The sequence below is a fragment of the Nyctibius grandis genome, chromosome 4 (genome assembly GCF_013368605.1).
Source record: "Nyctibius grandis isolate bNycGra1 chromosome 4, bNycGra1.pri, whole genome shotgun sequence".
In the NCBI taxonomy this organism is placed as follows: Eukaryota; Metazoa; Chordata; class Aves; order Nyctibiiformes; family Nyctibiidae; genus Nyctibius; species Nyctibius grandis.
Window position 1 is genome coordinate 65,884,144 of NC_090661.1, and position 21,151 is coordinate 65,905,294.

The following is a 21,151-nucleotide window of genomic DNA, read 5'->3' on the forward strand; positions in this document are numbered from 1 at the left end:
AAGTAGCTCACCCACAGCCCAGGATGAACAAATTCACCCCAATTCTCAGCAAGCTCATGAGTGCACACTGTGCTCCATCTTGTCACAATCACACTGCTTTCAGCATCTTACACAGCCAAAACTCAAGGTCTGAGAAGTCTGGCTCTGTCTTCTCTACAACACCCCTTCAGGGAGGGGATGACAGCAATGAGACCCCTGTTAGCCTTTTCATCTCCGACAAGAACTTATCCTCTTCTCACTCATTATGGCCCCAGCTCCTAAACACTGCTCTAGTTTGTCGAAATTCCCCTTGTACCAGGGTGCACCAAACAGGACACAGTATTTCAGATGCAGCCTCATATGTGCAACATAAATATGTAAATAAGAAATCTAAATAAATGAGAGTCAAGAAAATAACAGTATTCAAGCAAAATGGTAAGAAGACTTCACAATACGTCCAGGTGATGTGGAATGCAATATCCTCAGCAAACCACTTTGTGGCAGTCCATGGCAATGAGAAAAACAACCCCCTCCATACTAATTGTAAATGTCCAGGAAAGGATTCAGAGAGTTAACACACACTAAGTATACAGCATTACAGCACATCAGGCAAAAATACCTCAATGTAAGTTTTATTTTTTATTTATTAGTAATATCACCCCCACTACAACTAAACTATCTACACATACCTTCAAATTCAATCGCTCTTGTGTAACCTTATGTCCAATTACCTCTGCTGGATGGGTTTCCTTTCTTGTTTCATCACCTTCAATACCAACATCATCCTGATGCCTTTCCAGTTCTGCTTCACCACTCTGAACTGCATTGTCCAGAACGTCCTCTTGGACCCTACCAGGTTTGTCCATACCTGGGCTGTCTTTATCAGCCTCCTCCTGATTTGAAACATACAAAATGTTTACAACCAGTAAAAGTCACAGTCCAAAAACCTAAGTTTACTAAGGAACACCACACTCTACAAGCTGTCTACTCTATCTTCAGTTTAGCTTGATGAATGAAGGAAAAGGCTGAGGTAACCCAAACCCAGAGTCTCTTGGAAACACCTGCTCAGATCAGTTTGCTGTATTGGGACCTTAATCACTATGAAACAGAAACCAAACAGGAATAAGTGCTCACATGATTTTTAATAATGTCATAGAAGTTGCTGCTTAAGACACATTTGGCAACTCTATTGATCTTGCGCCTTCTCCAGAAATCCCAGTATGGATGGTTTCCACTCTGATATTTTGATGGTCATCTCTCCCAGCTACTGTTACTACTCAATGGTCAGGTCAATGAGGGAGTTCTCCAAATTGTTCCTTCAGAATCCCTGCACATGTGAAGTCACTTACAGTGTGAATGTCCTGAGGTCCCCTAAAGATCAGCGGTTCCAGGTTAGTGACCTCTCATTACCCACCCTGTGAGTGCAGTGGCAAAACCTGTTGAAATCACAGGTATGTTGCAGGTTTTGCATCATGAAGAAAGTGGGTTCAAGCCCTAGGGGCTTGCAGAGATCACTGACTTGATCTCTTGCACACTTCATATGTGCAGGGCTGAGGGGATGATTTGGAGAACGTAATTTATCATTCCTTTCATCAGGTAAGGAAAATATGTCTCCCTAAGACTACAGATTTTAAGGAATTACATATGCATTTCTAGTGGGGACACACACACACGCACACATATATATACACACACTGACATGTGTTAGCACATATTTGTCAGGCACCTGAACAGTCTGCCTCAGTCTGTCCTTGCTTTGATGGATACCCTGTAATGGGCTCTCTGACAATACACTGCTTTCCTCCAAAAGTGGATCCTTTTGCTTGTCTTTCTGTGATATATTTCCATTTACATCTTGACCCTAAGAGAAATTATACAAAATAAAACCTGCTTGTGTAACTGCAAACATTGTATTTTAACATTAAATTTCTGAATGGCAAAAATGATTGTCTACGAAAACAAAGAGGACAAATATTGTGCTGCAGTTCTAAATAAGTCTTACTGGTTTAAAAGAAGCTCTCAGAGTTCTTTGGCAGAGGAGTATCTGCAATTTTCCCATCTATACACCTTCTCCGTTTGTTTCCTGACCAAGGATACCTGCTCTAACCATGTGCAAGAGAAAGCTATACGCAGGTTGTGTTTAAATGGAAAACTGCAGTTTTGAATAGACATTATTGGCTTGTTACACACTTGTTACAACAAGTTAATGGATTCGTCTCCACATCTTTGATTTATACACATATATTTAAAGAAGGCTTAATTTCAATGAAATTAAGGATGCAGTATACGATGCAATATACAAAATGCATTTGAGAGACAGATGCCTCTTTAACCAGGCTTCCACTGTCATTGCTGTCAACAAATATACTCACATCATGCATTTCCAAAGGCTCCTTTAACTCTCCTGCTGTGGGGCTCTCTTCTGCAACAACAGGAATATCAGAAGTGATCTGTATCTCCCTCTTCAGCATTTTATCTGCCTTATCTTCCATTTGTATTTCATTATCAAACTCATCTTTTAACTCAAGGGTTTCACCAAAAATATTTTCTTCCTTTTGCTTGACATTTTCAAGTCTTTCTTCCAGACTCCTGTGTTTACTCTGAAGTGTTTCAATCTCATCCTTAATAAACTTCTGTCCTGGTGAAGAGGTGTTTTGTTTAACGGTTTCGGCTAAAACCAAAATCTTCTTTAACATGTCTTCGCATCGACTAAGTGGTGCTTGTTGATCCTTTAAACACAAAGAAAACATTTTACTGAAAAGTATCTTCACTCAATATACTTAATGCTAAGATCTAAAGTCAATCAGTAAAATCATAAATATTTGTTGTGAACAACAAACTGTGCTGAAAAGTACATGCAGACCTATTTGCTGCAGAAAGTCAATTACTAAATCAGTCATTTCAGTCAGCCATTTTTATGAACAGGGAACACCTGAAGCTATAAGCATTACGACAATGATAAAATAATCAGATAGTATGCTGTGAGGTGCATGGTGATCTTTCCAAGTTCTGAACAGATAATCCCCTCCCCTCTTCTATTCCTTTTTACTTGTTAGAGGCATAGCAAATTCTGGAGGAAGGGGAATTTCAGCGATACGTATCTGAGCTATGGTTTCAGTAGCTCTCTATGCTCACAGGTACAAGACTGTTACCCATTCTGCCAAACTGCAATAGAATGTCTACTTATGTATGAAGGACACTTCTTAAAACTGAACTTGGTTCACTGACATTTTCCTAAGCTTTCTGCTCTGGCGAGTTTAAAGACACTTATTAACACCAAATTTAATTATCCCTTTCTTCATTATGCCCAGAGAGGGGGGAAAAAAAAAAAACAACCAACCAAACTGAAGAGGCCTGTGTGCTTGAGCTAGGACAATTCTACCTTCACTTCAGCTGACAGTAAAGTTCAGTAAGGGTGGTTTTAGGCCTACAATTATCTTGATAAAAGGAATAGCACATATACTTTATATTTTAGAAAGGTTTCTTAGTTTTTCAGTTTGACACCATTAGCAGTTCTCTTTTATAAATGCGATGGTGTCTGTAAGCCCCTAGGGCAGGGACCCACTTTCTCCATGATGCAAAACCTGGTACATACCTGTGATTTCAACTGGTTTTGCTCGGCTGATGGTTGTTCCATTGCTGGACCTTCACAATCAGCAAGCTTCTCAGAGACAGTTTTCAGCTCAGTGCTCAAGCTTGCTACCGTATCCTGGAACTGCTGATGCTCTTGAACATGACTTTCCAATGTCTGCACTATGGTCTAGAAACCAAGGAGTTTCTAGGATTAGTCTACCAGTAACTCAAACAAATATAACTTATCCACATACTGTCACAGCTTTTCCAAGACCTCAGCAGCACAAAAAATTGCTTGTTTCCCATAAAATATCCAGCTAATCACAGATGCACAGAAAATATCTTGCCCTCTTCCCAGCACATCTTGGATGCCATGAACAAAACCTTCATTAGTAGCAAGAAGCAGAAGAGTTTGCATTCCATAAGAATATGATTCTAAAAGGGATGTTTCCTACACAAAATGAATGAAAGATTAGATGCAGAATGCCACATAGGATGCAAAGGTAATTTGCAGTAAACTAGGTGAAATCAATAACAAGTAAGATGCGGGAAAAGCCATTCATTCTTCCAAAAGGAAAAAAAACTACCATGGCTTGGAGATTATAGGAACAAATGCTTCATATTACAGCTATCTGAATCTGTTCATGCACGTGTAAAATGTTATTCTTCACACTTACCTTGGTCTCATTTGTTTACACATTTATCCCTCTGCAAAGCACAAGGTGGTGAAAAATTTGAGCTTCTGGTGCTTTTTCCCACAGTAAGAGAGAGAGAGAGAGAGAGAGGAATTCCCTGTCCTTCTACAGAAGAACTTTCACCACTCCCAGTTTTACCCTTAAACTTGCCAGCTGAATGACTCTACAGGCAAACAGTGAGAACTGCAATCAACAAGCATAGGAAAGAGAGTGAGGTTCCAACCTGTAGCTGGCTAAGAAGATTTTCATGTTGGTGCTTTAATTCCAACCATTCCACCCCTGTGAAGCAGGGATCCCCAGTGTGACCCTGTAGGTGATCTTCCTGGCTTTTCAATTCATTAATCCGGGAAGTTAAGTCTTCTGCTTTCTGCAGGAGGTCGGCATAGTTTTTCAGCTGAGCTTGCTTCTCCTGCAAACCAGGCTGAAGGGCAAAACCTATCTCCTGTTGCTGTTTCTCCAGTCCAGTTAGAGCCAGTCTCAGATCTTCTTTGCTTTGCTCATATTGCTCCCTGTTGAACTGAGGTTCTTCTTGAGGGCTAAGAAAAAAAATACTGTGTTTAATAGTATCAACAACTTTTTTATTCATTACCTAGAAAATGTCAAATGGTGAAAAAGTCAGCCATTAGAATGAACTTGAGAATACTGAATGCTTTTCTTCAGGTTTTAAATTACTGATCAACTACAGACTGGAATTTTCAACGTGATGAAAATGAAAAACACTGAAGTTATTGCTGCTGACCTGGACTTACACGCAGGACAACTGACTAACCCTCTTGAACCTTAACCTATAAACCCATAGTTTCTAGCACCTGAGATGTGATGCTCATGCTCTGTATTTTTCTGCTTTTCATTACAGCAGAAGTTCTGTTTAAAAAGAATACAGCTATGAATGTTATTTTCCTTGACAACTTCTTATGACAGTCTCCTGAAAGGGAATGCTCTGTAGAAGACACATATTGCATTGCTTAAGGTGGGGGTGGGGGAGTGTTTTAGAGATACAGGCAACAAAACCAGCATATGCAATATGGGTCACGTTAGCACAATCCAGTGCCTACTCTCCTGACCTTGACATTGCATTTCGGTTTGTATGCGTTACAAGCAGGCATGCTGATCTGCTGCAGGTGAACAGGTTGCATTTGTCTGCTCTGCAGGAAATATGCAACTATGATCCGTGAGACAAAAGTAAAATTTTTATGTTCACATTTAGTGATGAAGCTCAGATATTTTCCAGATGGAACTTAAATGCCAACATTTGAAAATATCATCCCACACTTACAAAACCAAGTAAATAAAGTCTGGTTATAATTCTGTGAAGTACAGCAGGATAAACGAGGACAAAAGCAAAGCTTAATGTTTTGTTTTTTGCCCGTCAAAATGCATATTTTTTGGCAAACGACAAATAAAGCATAGCCTCACATACGTTAAGTACTCTTGCTTCAACTTCCCTATTCCAGCTTCATACTGCTGCCATTACTGTGTCGCATCTGTTATTCACAGACCTGATCCTGCAAGGTCCTGAGCACCTCTTCAGATGCACTGAGCACCTCATCTCCTGTCTTCAACATACTGTGAAGAGAGTGCTCTGCATTCTGCAGTGTTGGATCCAATATAGCCAATGCTCTATCTTTCTGAATGCCACTTGTATTGCTTGTACTGAGTGCTCAATAATGAGAGAAGGCAACTGAATAGTCTCAAAAATACTTGTTTTTAATAATCCATTCCCTGCTCATTTTTAAAAAAGTATACAGTAGGTCTACTCTAGCTTCCACTGATCTCAAGGGCAAAGTTCCCAGTGATTTTACTGAATGTCGGTTCAAGAACGTTACAGCAGCAAACATCTTGAAAGTGTTTGCAGGTGCAAAATCAGAACTTCAGTTTATGTTTACACAACACACCTGGAATCACCTGACAGATTTTTAAAGGATCAATTTGGCTCTCAGTCACAGTTGCCACAGTGCCAGTGACACTGAAGTGCCTTTGCTGACTTAACAATACCAGCTGCCACAGCCAAGAAAGCCTCTCACAGAGCCAGAATAAACCAGGCTTTAAAAACCCTACTTTAAAAATCCCAGCCTCCTAGATTTACCCCAAACTCTCTTCTCAAGTAGTACAAATCTGTGCAAAGGTAGATCCCACCTCTGCTGGGGGACCATGCCTGGGGCACAGAGTCCAGACCACATTGCAGGGAAGAGCCACTGCAGCCCTTAAATCAGTGCACCCTCACTGCACAGTCCTAATGAAACAAGGAGCACTGGGTGCACATAATTTTTTTTTTCCACAAGAGTGGCTGAGCTACTTCAGTATCAAAAGGGAATCTGAGGGGAGCTGGGCAGACCCCTTCAGCTGTCCCACCACCCTCCCTTACACCTTCTGGCTACACACCCCACTTGACCGTTCAATCCAAACTGTGACCTGCTCCTCCACAACACTGCAGAAATACAAGTATTTTTGTAGGTAACTTGTTCTGCCCCCAAAGAACACAAATTCAATGCAACTAGTGCAGGGAGAAGAAAGTTGATACAGCAGTACATGATCTGTAGTGCCTCTTGGCAAACTCCACATTACCTTCTGTATTCAGTGGCTAACCGACAGGTGCTTTCCCACTGGTTCTGGAGCTCAGAAATAGTCTGCTGAACCACTGGCTTCTGAATTTCCTCATTTCTCATTAAAGTTTCTCCTAGAGCTACCATGTTCCGTATTTTGGCCTCTCCTGCATCTTTGAGAGCTGTGATTTCCTGTATTAAAGAAGCAGCAGAAGCAGTACATATACAACTATCCTAAGTTACAAAATAAAAGGTATTACCAACGATTTTTTTCATACTCTGTACACTGCTGTTCTAGACAAAAGAATTCTCCTTCCAATACATCACATAACTGATACATATACAGGTAGATCGTCTAGTTTTAGAAAGTTTGGGATAATGAAGCTGATTTATTAATTATTCTCTACATAACAAAACCAATATGGTGCTGACAAATAAAAAAAAAAGCTCCAAATCATAGGGAGAGATATTTGTCACAATACTACCCCTTCCACAGAATGAAACATGTAAATCCCAGCATCCTCATCCTAAGTAGTCAGAGGGAGGAGACACCAAAGAGGACACTGGGGCCTGAGAGACGCACCCAGGTAGTGGAGCAGCCCAGCACAACCGCACTGCAGGACATTCGAGAAGCCACACACTTTGCAGAGGCTCTCCAGATGCCCCAGCTACGTTACCGACCTCCCTCTCCACCTCCAGAGTAGGCTATGATGGGAAGGTGCATGGCCACCAGCACCTTATGAGTTCAGTGCTGCTCCACCCAGAGATGCAGCAGATAATCTCATCTTACATGCGTAATAAACTTTGCAAAAACAACAAAAAAAACCCTCAACCTCCTCCGCTCCCCCAAAATAACCACAAAACCACAGGCAATCAGCAGTGACAGCACCTTTTAGGAGGTACTGACTCATCAAGCATTTGCCTGATATTAGCATGAGCTGTGAAGTGGAAAAGAAACATATTTAACACAATACCTTTATCTGATTAATCCTTTCGTCTGATGGCAACTCACTTTCCTGTGAACTCAGGTTATTAACAGCCTCCTCAAGCTTTTTGATCCAGCAAGAAACATCCTGGGCAAGTTCTTCAAAATTTTGTCCTTCCACTGGAAGTCTCTCAGTATTCCCTGCCATTTCACTTACATGTGTTATCAGTGTCTGGTATCTACTAATAAGATCACTGGCTTCTGAAACGGTTTCATCTTCTGTCAGTCCAGCCTCTCTCAAGGAATTTGTTAGCTCAGCCATGGAGCCAAATGGTTTTCTGAAAAATACAAAAAATTAATAAACATCTATTTGTTGTAACAACCTGGAGCAGTCGTCTTTAGAAGACAGTTCTTGGACAGAGACCAAAGAAAACGATACCTCTGCATTAATAGTGTTTTATAGAAGTTTTCAAGTTTTGTCTCATCTTTTTTGGTCTCTTCTAGTTTTTCTTCCTGAGCCGTGAGCCATTCTTCCAAGACAGCGCTGCTTTCTTCAAGGCTAAAGAGAGTATAAATATAGACACAGGTCTATATGAGAGCCATTACATGACTAAAACCTGTTGATAGCAGTGTTTTCCTGAAAAAGTAACATAAATATCGTATGCCTGATCAAGCAAAGTTTTAAGCACAAGCTTAATTTTAAGTATCTGGGTTCATGTCACTGAAACTATCCATAAGCACATACTCCCAATATAACACTGAGTCTGCTACGAAGAGAAAAACACATGAAGCATACAACAAAACACTCACTACCCTTTATTAAAATACCATCTTTAATAAAAAGCAAGGCTGTTTGCCATTCACTATGGTTGTTTAATAATGAATCATTTTATATCACTTGCAATTAAAATGTCAGAAGCTACATTAGTTCCCTACCTACTGAGCTGCTGGAGAGAAGCACCAAGTTCCTTTTCCCGTTTCTGACATTTGGAGATCAATCTTTGTAGTTCTGCTTCTTGATCTCTCACATGGCTGTTAAGGTGGTTAACGCTTGCTTTGGGTAAGTGGTGCTTCACTTTATTCAATAAAGTTTTAACCTCTTGGATGTCTCTGTCTTTGCCTTCAGATGTTAGGAAGTGCTGAAGAAGAGCACAAACACAAGATGCATTTGTCAAATTTGCTGTTGCATGATAGATAATTATGTTACAAGAGTTTTTCAGCTCCTGTTATCTCCAACATTTTGTACAGCAATTCCAGTTCCTGAAAAGGAATATATGTTAATTCACAGTTTGCTGACTATTCCACTTGCAAATGGAAAAGTTGCTGTTTGTAGAATAAGGAGAAAGTGAAGCAGATGACTTGGATTTTCTTCTCTACAGCACAAATACACACAGAAGAAATAGGCAAGCAGCATTCAAATCTATCTCTTTTCTGTTGATTCTGTCTGATTTAGAGTGAAAATCTGGCTACAACAAAGTGAATGCAAGTTTTTTACATTTGAGTCCAATGGGGGTCAGATTTTCATTTTACACTCTACATATTGGACTTTCTGCATCTTTGCACACTGAAGTACTTGGTCACGGTCCATTGACTTTCATTAACTACTGTCCTGCCTCTCACTTGCCCAACTATGTCTGCACTTGAACACTGATACTCCATTTTAACAAAGTCTTATTTTAATTCCACTTATTGTACTAATGCTTTAAGTTACATGAAATGTTTTTTCAGCCTCATGTTACAAAACCACTGTAGGTGAATTCACTCCCAAGAATAGTCTCCTGTGTAAAAAAGTAGAACTTTAAGAACAATCAGCTTTAGAAATTAGAATATTTTCATACTTTACCTTTAGCCTCTGCAGTCTTTCTTCCAGTATAAGTTTTGTTTCTGAGGGGTCAAAGCAGTCCTTCAAAGACAGCTGAGTGCTGCTGAACCAGTCATTAAAATTCTTGCACTGACCTGAAAAAAAGATACATTCCATTTTTCTTCATTAATTGTATTCTGTAAAAGAAAATCCTATGTAACATGAAGATTTCAGACAATTTGTAATTACATTTATCAGTGCTACTGTCAAAGGTTGCTATTCACTACAGAGCATGTGACAGAAAATGCTGCAGTTCATACTTTTTTTTAAAATCTAACATTAATTGACAATAAACATATCTGTGCACTTGGGAGGGACAGTCTGCTAGCAGTGTCAGTAAACAAGATCTGGATTAGGCTGTTGGCAGCTTTTCTCATTTCCGCACAAATAAATATTCCTCAAAAACTATTTGAAGATGAGACTACCTTTGGGCCTAATTCTACACCTGCACAATCCCGTGTCTGTATAAAACAAAAAGTAATAATGCTATTCATTCTCATAACTAAGATTAAATAAAAAATGACTAGAAAAAATGAAAACGTTTGATTTCTCTATTTTTAAATTAAATATTCTGGTATTTGTTCCTGAATTATGCTTTATACTTCTTTTATCTATTTTTTTAAATGTAAAAATAAGAAACAAAATACTTTGATTCAGATTAAGTGGTTTGTTGGAATCAAAAGCCATTATTATCCAAATCTTTGTCTTGTTCGGAACCCTGAAGCAGTTTAAGATATCAAAGCAGTTTCAGACACCGAACCAAAAATAAATTAATTGCAGAACTTTTTAAGTGATTTTGTTGGTCAATACAAACCTATAAAGCTACATAAATGTGAAATGTGTTTGCTTACGGTTCAAAACACCGATGAAGTGATCTTGAAACACATGTTTCTTCTTATTAAATAAATCAGTGACACATTTAAGCTGCTTATTTAATTCATCCACATCAGGACAATCCGTCTCTTCTTGGAGTAGTGTCACGTGGTGTTCTTGTTGCAGAATTTTCTGGTATATCTCCTAAAGTTAAAAAAAAAGGACAACTGTTAAAAAGAAAATTTTGAAGTGCAAGCAGAAGTTCATTGTACAGAGCTGCTTTAGTACAAACTAGAGTTTTGCAAAAGGGTTCAGTCCTGCCTATGTGTCAAAATAATTTCTTAAAGTATATTGACATTAACAAGGCAATCAACAGGTAAATATAAGCACTAAACTCTCCTTGAGCAGTGTGTATATACATCTGTATGCATACATAATCACACATACATTCATTCATGCACATTTTGGCATCACACAGAACAGATACATTAAGTGCACAGTAATATAGTATGTTCCAGAGCATATAATACCTAGAAGCTATAATGCGTTAGCTGCCATAAGCACTATTCCACCCCTAAATGCCTTACTCTGTATGTCAAGTCCTTGCAGGTTGAAAGATAATGTAGAGGGAGCTGGGAGAATTAATTAAAAGCTGTATCTTTCTTCCAACGCCTGTGATTTCACTGCCCCAAACAGTAGTGGTCTGACACCCAGAATGTGCATAATCCACTCACTGCTCAACAGGAGGTTTAAATCTTGCCAGCTTTGAACCTCCAAGCAGGAAGCAGCTCTTTTTTCACCTCTCTCCTGGTGCAAAGAGGATGGAAAGTTGGCTTGAATTGCCTACTGGGAGCTCCCCTTGCAGGGAAGCTCAGATGGCACAAAAACAACCTCTGTATATTATCCAGTCTTGGAGAAAGATATAACCCAGTACCGCCTGGGTATACTGTTATTGTGCCTATGACTAACCATTTTCAATAGCTGCAAGGGTTAACTAACTACATCTGATTACATGCACTGAAAACAGGCTTTGCTTTCATGTTTCTGGCAGCTTAAGGAAATATTCAAACCAGGCTCTTCACTTGAGTTATTCTAGCAGTTTACAACATATACAGGAGAAACACTCATGAAGACTTGCCTAGGAGAGAAATAATGAACGAATTATAAAATATGCATAATTTGTGGCACACTACCTCTAATTTAGTAAAGATCTCTAAGGTGTCAGAAGGAGATAAAGCTTTTAAAAGTGATTCAGTCATTCCAATCTGTGTCTTGGCCAGATCAAGGTCTCCTTTTAGTTCTGCTGTATTCACGCTGAGTTCACTGGTCCCCCGCTTTGTTGACAAGAGCTCTTTTATTAGCTCCATTTTTTGCACAACAGATGATCTGATGACCTTAAAATTGGAAATAAACATATATAAGAAATTATACTGGATTGATTTCCTAGAATATTACAGAACTCCATGACAGAAATAAAAAGCAACGAAATGATCTGAAGTCCAGACGTTTCAATCACAGTTTGTTCCAATTTCCTTCCCTCCCACTCCACAAATTGAAAAATAATAATATTTAAGCCCTGCTTTTCTGAGGAGGAATGATCTCAGTTCATCTTTATTAGTGATGCATTTACTGGTGCTGCTTTACTAATAAATTTATTTGTCAGTCTACTCCAGTGTCTACTCTCAGCTGGATAAAGGCCTTACCTGCGCTTTGGCTACCAGGAAAAAAGAGGGTGCCAGTTCTCTCTGTAATACGGCTCCCTGCAGTGATCCCACCAAGTCAAATTCTCCACAGCGATACAAAAAACAGGCAAGGACAACGGAGAGGTGCGGAGCTCTGGCTCAACACTAGTCACTAAGGAGCAACAGGTCCTTAACCTTATCCTTAAGGCTTCCGCAGATTTGCATGAGACAGCAACCCAATGGGATCATTGCCAGATGCTGAAACACCACCCCAAGGGGCTCAGGGTGTCTGGTGCTCCCGAGGAGCATAATGTGCACAGCACAAGGTTGCCGAGTCCTTTCCTAAGCTCCTTAGATCACTTTACCCAGTGAAACTCCTCTGAGTTCACTGCCTGCTGAGGATAAACACACAAATAGCCAAACCGGGTCAAGCTCAAGGTGCATCTGACAGAGACCGGGAGCAAATGCTTAGGGAGCTGCTACAGGATCAAGGTAGGCTAACAGGGTCTCAAACAGTGAAGAAGGATTTATTCTTTGCTGTGTGAATTTAACACAAGAAGATGAAGATTTTCTTGTGATAACCCAACGAAAACATCACAGTAAACACTCTATGCAAATAGCTACATACTACCAAGCTGCATTAAGCCATATCCAGGTACCGTTTACAACAGAGAGTCAGTATGCTGAGTTGCTGGGATCCCCAAAGGGGTGGTGAGACCCATTGTGCCTTGTCCTTGGCCAATAGCTAAAAGCCAGGTATCACTGATACTGGCCTCTTTCAGCAGGCCTGCAGAACAGTTGGGTCAGGTCTAAATCTCTAAGAGGCACAGGACAGAGAGAGGCCTTTGTGTTTAAAATGACAAGGTTTGGTTCTAGCAGCTTGAGAAAGACAACATATGGAATGTCACTGCTAATAGCCAACAAAATCCCTCCAATTCTCTTTGCATAGATTTAAGTCAAACCAAGAAATGACTGTGGCAAAGACAATACCAGAAGCAGGGCTATAGTTATGAGTACTGGCCTATTAGCTGTAAAAGCTTCTTCCTACCTGTAGTTCCAGTGGAGGTTCATTACTATTCAGAAGTTCTTCTATCTCAGCCACCGTGTTGTCAAATTTCTGGAGTTTCTGCTCTTGGACTTCGTAAGCATGCTAAAGGTGGAAAAAAACACATTGGTAACTGTGTTTCCCTCCAAATTAAATTTCCATGTTTCTGTTAGAAAATCGTATGACTAATATTCTGATTCTGCATTTTGGCATGTAGAGACACAACTGGTCCATTTCCTGATTTTCATTTTAGCAATTTAGACATCTTTTTGTATTGGAGTCAGAAACACTCTATGTTTCTCAGGCAAAGCAGTTGTTAATGCAAATCTAGCATAAATTTAACAATCTTAATTAGTTTACTTCTATATCAATCCAAGTAAATTTGCAAGAAAATAATCTTGATCTTGTACTTATTTCTTGCTGCTTCTAATAAAAGGGATATTCTCAGATGTCATAGACTTAAAGTCAAGAACTGGCATCCTGCTGGTACCCCTTGGTAGGGATGTGATAAAATACAACACATGCTGTAAGCACTGTTTTAATGTAAATCCTTTGTATATCAAAAGACCTCTACTCATTTGAATGGATTTTGGAACAAAATGGATTTTGGAAGTAAAATACCAGCTTCAACTGACGAAACAGAATATATCTAAAGTAGTCACACAGTCTCATATTTCCAAATCAATATTCCAAACTCCCTCAGGACAAAGTATTCCTTTGCAGTCTCTGTACAAGGAATCACCAAAACCCATTCATGTGCTGCAGCCCTTAAAGAGTTCCCATTTGCATATTGGCTACAGGGGAAAGCAGAACTTCTCTCACATTATTTATACTGAAATTATCTTTTAATATACAGTCAAATAATTCATTACTTTGTTCTTTTGTAATAGGCTTCCTGAAAGCACATATACCGGTGCTCTGCTGGGCGGTCACAATGGACCCTGGGTTTCAACCCTACGTAACATGATGCACATTACAACAGTTGGGGTTTTTTTTTGTAATTAACGTTAAGGTAGAGATGTTTCAGCACCAACAACAAAAGAAATAATAATAAACTGATAAATGAACCTGACGCCCTCTGCACTTGAAATCATTTTACAAAAATACCAATGCATTGAGTTCAGTTTTCTCTCCTTGTATTCTGCTCTCACAGTAGCTCACGGGAAACATGGTTTCTCTCTCCCTCGCCCTCACCTCCCCTCTTTTTTGAGAGCTATCCTCTCGCAATGGGAGCAGCGGAGTAACCTGAGTGCAGCCACCTCCAGCACAGCCTTCTCAAGCACCAGTAGAGGCATGTTGGGGGCATGGCACATCATGCTGGGCTTGAGCCGTTTCCAGTAACAAAATGGCTCTTAAGATGCAGTTGCCAGCTGGTGCCTTTTTACTGGAGCCCTCGGGGACCTGAACTGCCCCAGGTAAATTCTAACAATACAAGGGTAAAGGCAAAAATAACGTGACAAAACATCCACCTCTGCACAGCGCGGATACTGCTGTTTCACTAGGAAGATCTGTACACAAAGAACATCTTGGCTTTTTACTGCTCTGCAAATTAAAACAAATGAGCAGCACTAACAGTAGCAGTAATGCTGCAAACAAGCGTAATAAAAACCAGGGCATTTGTAGCATGTAAACGCTGAGAAAAAACTGCCTGCATATTTTCAAACAAGGGGATATGGGATATAGTTATGTCTCAACCCCACTTAAGCAAGAAGTTATTTTTGTTTAGTAGACACTGGCTATAACCACAGTGAAGCAGTGCAGCTCAGCTGGTCGATTATGGCCCTAAAGTGAGAAATTAAAATATTTACCTCCATGCGGGAGGCTCTTCAATGGCACAGAGCTAGTGCATGTGTTTTTACACCCAATACCAAGAGTTAATGCTATAATCTGTGTGAAAGGGGCATGGGTAGCCCAGGCTCTGCTCATGTCTGCCTGTGTGCAGCCCCTGGAGACCCTTAGCAGCCAGCCACTATTATGGCTGCATTAAGTTACACTGGGGAGCACACTGGGACAAGGATCACAGGAGCAAATAAGCCATCTCTGCAACCTCTTGTTGAACTGTGCATTGCCCAGCCATTTCTGAGGCTCCAGTATCTTCAATGATAGGCAATTTCTAATGAGAAAACTAATCATTAGCCTATACACACTCTCCTCTCTTTCTTCTCTAGGCACTAGGAAATATGTGCACCACTGTACTCTAGACTAAAAGGTTTTCAGGCCTTCTCTTTGCTGTGTGTTTGTACAGCACAAAGGAATGAGGGGGCTTTTGTAGTCTAAAGCAGCATTCGCAGTGTTTCATTAATTTAAAACAATATAGTACACATATGCGCTACTTTTTTAATTTATTTTTTTATTATTACAGTTTCCAAGACCTGTATCCCCAATACATTATGCAATATCTTCAGTGAAACTATCCATGCAGATGCAATTGCAAATGTTACAACTTCCTCTGCTTTTGCAGTGCTGATATTTCTATGCGATTGTGCATGTTTATAGTCCGAAGTTTATATCACTACAGTATAAGTTAAGGGTAAAAAATTTTCATTCAAATTACCTTCAACTGTGTAAGGTCCTCTTCAGTCAGACAACGATCTTCTGCATTCTTAAGTTCTGCATTTGCCCAAGCATCAATTGTGCCAGATAAACTAAGAAGTTTGTCCCACAAAGCCTGAGCTCTTCCCAAATTATCACAGTAGCTTTCAGTCTTTTCATTGATCTACCATGAGATTTATGTAGAGAAAATACACATAGATTTCAAAAATGTTGTTATATTCTAAAAGCAAATGCAGCATAATAAAATCTGAGCGAGATGAAACCACCCACAAAAACAAATGCGGCAAGGGGAAAAAAATCTCATATGTCTTCACAGTGAACTGGTCATGGAGAAGATATTTAAATCCCTGCCACACATGTCGCCGAACATACCAATCACAACGGCAGCTTGCCAGTTTTAAGGCAGGTTTAGGAAGAAGCCTTACTCATTAATGTTTATCTACTCTCAGTAAATACCATCTAATCTCAGTATTGATGCACTGCTTAGATCGACAGTGGCAAACATCTCTCACCAAAAGCACCAGCATTGTAATTCTCCAGATTGTCTCCAAAGTCTAAATCCACAGAAGTTGTTATAGAAGCTTACAGATTCGTGCAGAAAGCACAAATATTGCCTTTCTGCATTTCCTAGAATTATTTACTGTCACCAAGTACCCATGATATAAACTACCTGAGAGATCAGAAACATTATGCCAATAGACACTCTGCAAGCTTTGCTCTAGTAAACACTTGGATTTATCTCTTAAGTATCTTTGCCATATTGCACTTAATTTATTCCAAATATTACATACGTGTCAGAATCAATTACTATAATGCATAACAGATAAGACCACCCTGATAATTTACTTTTTACATACATCCAGCCATCTGTCCACAATAAGGTTAGCCTCATTCTCGAACGGAGGCTCCTCAAAGCTTCTCATTTTATTGAGCTGGAATTGTAGGTTTTTGCAGATCTGATTTATTTTGTCTACATCTTCAGAGTGATCATTAAATTCCTCTTTTGCCTCTTCAATCTGTAAGAAAGATCACATGGAATATTTACGGGCATGTTTATTTATGAGTGTTTATTCAGCAAAACGTTTTTAACTGATGTGCTGTACTTTTTAGTTTAGAGAAACAACAGCATTATACAAAATAATCTATTTTATATAATATGATGATACTCGGAATGTATCCTGTGTTGTTATATCCCTGTCATGCTGATAGAAACATCTCCCTGTCAGAAATCTAGATCATTCTCTTACTGGCTGCAAAACAGCTGAGTGGGAACTACAGATAATATGTTTTTGACTAAGAGAGCCAAAACCACAGTTTGCTTTAACAGTCGTAATTGCAAGATCCAAGGGGGCTGCACATCCATACACAGAATCTCAGCTACAGAAATAAACAATGCACAACAATGCAGAATAATTGTCTGAGATACTATTACAACTCTAAAAAATATAACCTGACATTCTGATCCCCAGGTTTTGAACTGCTTTTTAAAAAAAGCTTAAATCCTACTTAAACATAGCCATTGCCAAATATGCCATTGCCAGAAACTCAAATGTCCCTTTTTCCTACTTTCTATTTAAACACTAGACTGCTCCTTTGTGCTTAATTTTCATGTCAGTGTTTACAAACAATATGGAAGCTTGCTGGAAAAGAAACACTGACCTCTAGTGTTAGGCAATTTGATATTAAAAGCTCTCCTTATTTCCCTGAGACAAGCATTGCATCTTCTCACATAGATACTGCCAGCCACTGAGACAAGGGGAAGGATGGCAGAGCAGCACTCACAAACCAGAACAAGGCAGAGAATCTTCTCTGTTATTACTTTATATAATTATAAATAACAAATCACCAGCACTCAAGGACATGCCTTGTGCTATGCTGCAGCTATTGCGGACTGAAATTCCGAAAGTGGGAGTTGCAAAACTCAAGGTGAGGAGGAAGGGCTGTTAACAGAGCGAGGGGTCTCCATACAAGCAGGGTCCAGAGTATGCAGGCGATCTCCCCTGCAGCAGGAGCCTGAGTGATATGAGGTGCCAGAGGTTTCGCTGGTGAAACCGAGAAAAGACCCTGCCTCAGCTGAAGGGGGAGTGGCACACACAGACACCATCCCATTGCCTGAGGGAAGAAACCACTTACGTTCCTTCTTAAATTGAACATCCCAGGCACTGCCTGAGAGCAAACGTTCCTGAACGTTTGGACTCGATGATCCCAGAGGTCTCTTCCAACCTAGTTGATTCTGTGATTCTGTGAATGATATGGGCGATGCCTCATCAGAAAGCCTAAAAATTGGATCTGAACAATCAGTTATAGAACCTAGCCAGGAAATAGGAAACCTGTACAGTAAAATGATCACGATGGACATGCTGCTGTTCGCTAATCCATTAGCCATGGACAACTATGTCCAGTGGTTGTATTCATTTAGCCAAGAAGAACGTACCTGGCCTGGTTGTCAAATTTTTGTTTGAAAAAGTGGTAAACTTTAAACCAAATGAGGGGGAGTCCAGCAATACCTGCTCATTAATTCTTACCAGCTAATGTAAAAGCTACTGCAAATGTTTAGCTGCTATCAGAGACAGCACGGAGCAAACGTTGGTTACGGAGGCCAAGGCTCTTATACAGAAGGTCTATCTTCTAAGTAGGTTTGCAACATAGGAGAAGCGAGAGGAGAAGTATCAAATTATGTTGTTACGGCTTCTAACTGCAAGAGCAGGTCAGCAAAGTCAGTGTGAGGGCAGAGATTCATGCTGCAAATGCAACCAGCTCGAGGAAATACTGTATCATCAGCCCAGTCAAAACCATTTGTGCCTCCAGAAGTCTGCATCCCAAGGCAGCACCGTGCTGGCAATCCCCAAGCTGTCTCTAAGCATGGTGGCAACAACATACAGCAAGGTACACAAGCTCCAGCCTGGGAAGCAGGATAGATCTATCATGGTCCAGACTCTGAGCAGATATGTCACACTGACCCTGCCTTACAGCTCCTGTTCCTGGTCCTGCTTGCTTGGGGCTAGCTGAAGGTCTCTGCACAGCACTGCACAGTGCAGACAAACCCCGCAGCCCTGCCTAGAGCCCAGTGACACGAGCAAGGAGAGGATATGGATCTAAATTCTTGGTTATAAGCTACAGCAACAGCAGAGAAACAAGCAGCCCCAAGGGGTTGCATTAGGTATCATTTTTGTTTTAAGTGGTACAACATTTCAAAGTATCTTCTCAGCAACAAATGAATTTGCTATTTTGTATATTTACAAACTGCCCACTACAAGGTTTTTAATTTGGTAGAAAACATAGAAATACTGTAAAAGGTATGGGTGAATATGGCTGATTTCAACATGTTTTTGGTAGGACAGGATTTCGTCTTATTTTCATACTAGATCATAGTTTTTCTATGGGTTTGGTTTTTTTTTTAACCCTCCCCTTTAACAAGACCTGGATTCACTAAGCAAAGCTAGACATCAACTTAAAACAACACCAGGGTATGGTCCCTAAATTTATTCTGGAAGCCAAAATGAAAGCAAGGTCTTAACATTTGCCCTGAAGGCTGGGTATGCAAGGGCAACCCTACACCCAAATGCTCCCAGGACAGGCTTTTCTTTCCTTTTCAGTAAGTTCTTGTTACTCACCTTTGTTATTAGTCTGTTCAAATTCTCCTTCCCCATGTAAGAAGTTTGCTGTGAAAGCACAATCTCCTGTTTCTGGATGATGCTGGTCAGACTAGCTTTGCAGCTTTGATATTGCTTCAGGAGCTCCAGAGCCCTTGCACACTGCTCCTGGCTATTAAAAAGAGATATATTATTTATGGCCTAAGCATACAACAGCAGCCTCAACCTTTTGTCTGCATCCTTCTCCTATATTCTAACATGTTGGGAGTTTGACTACTATGTCTGGAAGAGAGAAAAGGGGGGGATACACTGTAACAGCCATAAACCCTGCAATACTCTGTGATACCTGGCATGGTATTTGGACAGTTTTTGGAATCAGAAACGCCCTTCACCATTTTATGCCTCTGATTCGCATTTAACTGTGATGGGACCTGAGCAGTTCAGGTTTATATGATACTCTCCACCTGAAAGGTGAGCTCAGTCACCAGTAAACTGAAGTACCATGTGCAGCAGGGATCACAACAGCTCGGGTAGTGGACAGTGGGAAACACCACCTCAGCCCAGCCTGCAGTGGGATATGAAAACAGATCACTCTCTCCGACACCTGCGCAAGCCAGGAGGATTAACCAGAACTATGTCAGTCCATGCAAATCATAGAGGCACCTTTAAAAACCATAAGAGATGGATGGATGCCCTGGGTCATCAATCATAGCCTTTCCCAGTCCTCACTCTCCCACGCTTATCAAAGTTCCTTTAGACTTTTCCTGCGTAAGAGACTCTCTCTTTTCCTAGCTGTCCTCCTCTATTTGTTTCAGTTTGTCTTTTCTTTTTGAATGTGCTGGCACCAAATTCACAGCAAATACAGAACACAACATCATTCTCAGCAGCAGACAGACTTTTCCTTTGGATACCAATTAAATCCAACACATCACTGCATACCTGCTAAATGATGGGGCTGTGATGTCTTAAAAAGATATAAAATTCATGAGCTTTGGCTGCAAACTTCCACGTGCAATTGTTGGCTCTCCGATAGTTTACAGCATCATAATAGTAACACTTGCTACCGTCTCAGTATTTCATTTACATTAAAGTCTGGTCTAAGGCTTTTTTGCTGTTTCATTTTAGAAGCAAACTTCTTACTTGTACAATACTTTTGTAAAACGTAGCTTTTCTCCTTACCATTCAGCAAGCAAGAGTTTTGTATCTTCCCATAACCTCTCTGTAACTCTGCACTGTTCATTTGCTTCCTCTGCATTTTCCTCTTTGATCTGTGGGAGCTTATTAGCAATTTCTCGCATAGGTTTCATTTCAACAGCAGCACAATCCAATTCCTTTTCCAATTCCGTTAATGATTTTACCCTTCATTAGAAAAAAATGAAATAGAGCCTTATATTAAAGTCTTTGATTTTTTTTCCTGTAATTATTAAGTTCCCTAGAAATTCATCCTGAGCTGCACATACTGACTATATTAAACAACATCATAAAAAGTCTAATTTGATCTTCAGCTCATGTAATTTGACACAGTCCTTTAGATGAGTTATGCTGACCTAAACCCTTTGAGAAAGTAATCCAAAATCCCGAAGACCAATAGGATCTGTATGAACATAGTGAATTACTCTGTATTAAAAGGTAAATGCATTCGGGCTATCTTAAACTATGGCCTAAGAAAGGAAGCTATGCCATAGCGAGGGATGTGACAACTTAAAAAATGGTCATCTCCCCTCCCTTTTTCCCCTCTGCATGAACAGTAGTGAATTGTTTATTCATCCTTTGCAGAAAGCTCCTCTGAAACAGCATTGGAGACACACAAATCATGTTAGTGGCTTTCTCAGGGTGTGGTAAAATAACACAAGGGTTCTACACTGCGGAGTTTCAGATCACAGGCATCA

At 40.1% G+C, this 21,151-nt stretch overlaps 1 protein-coding gene across 1 annotated transcript in view; it reads right to left on the reverse strand.

Annotated features, from left to right (window-relative positions):
- The window catches only part of SYNE2 (spectrin repeat containing nuclear envelope protein 2), a 209,653-nt gene that overhangs the window by 132,513 nt on the left and 55,989 nt on the right, over positions 1-21,151 (reverse strand). The window contains exons 30-46 of the mRNA XM_068397626.1: positions 20,442-20,621; positions 19,284-19,434; positions 16,527-16,685; positions 15,671-15,832; positions 13,120-13,221; positions 11,583-11,783; positions 10,428-10,593; positions 9,559-9,671; positions 8,652-8,854; positions 8,155-8,274; positions 7,765-8,053; positions 6,813-6,982; positions 4,471-4,783; positions 3,575-3,739; positions 2,352-2,708; positions 1,706-1,840; positions 711-872 (exon numbers count right to left, since the gene is read on the reverse strand). Coding sequence (XP_068253727.1) covers positions 711-872; positions 1,706-1,840; positions 2,352-2,708; positions 3,575-3,739; positions 4,471-4,783; positions 6,813-6,982; positions 7,765-8,053; positions 8,155-8,274; positions 8,652-8,854; positions 9,559-9,671; positions 10,428-10,593; positions 11,583-11,783; positions 13,120-13,221; positions 15,671-15,832; positions 16,527-16,685; positions 19,284-19,434; positions 20,442-20,621 — 3,148 coding nt within the window. The remainder of the gene's footprint in view (positions 1-710; positions 873-1,705; positions 1,841-2,351; positions 2,709-3,574; positions 3,740-4,470; positions 4,784-6,812; positions 6,983-7,764; positions 8,054-8,154; positions 8,275-8,651; positions 8,855-9,558; positions 9,672-10,427; positions 10,594-11,582; positions 11,784-13,119; positions 13,222-15,670; positions 15,833-16,526; positions 16,686-19,283; positions 19,435-20,441; positions 20,622-21,151) is intronic.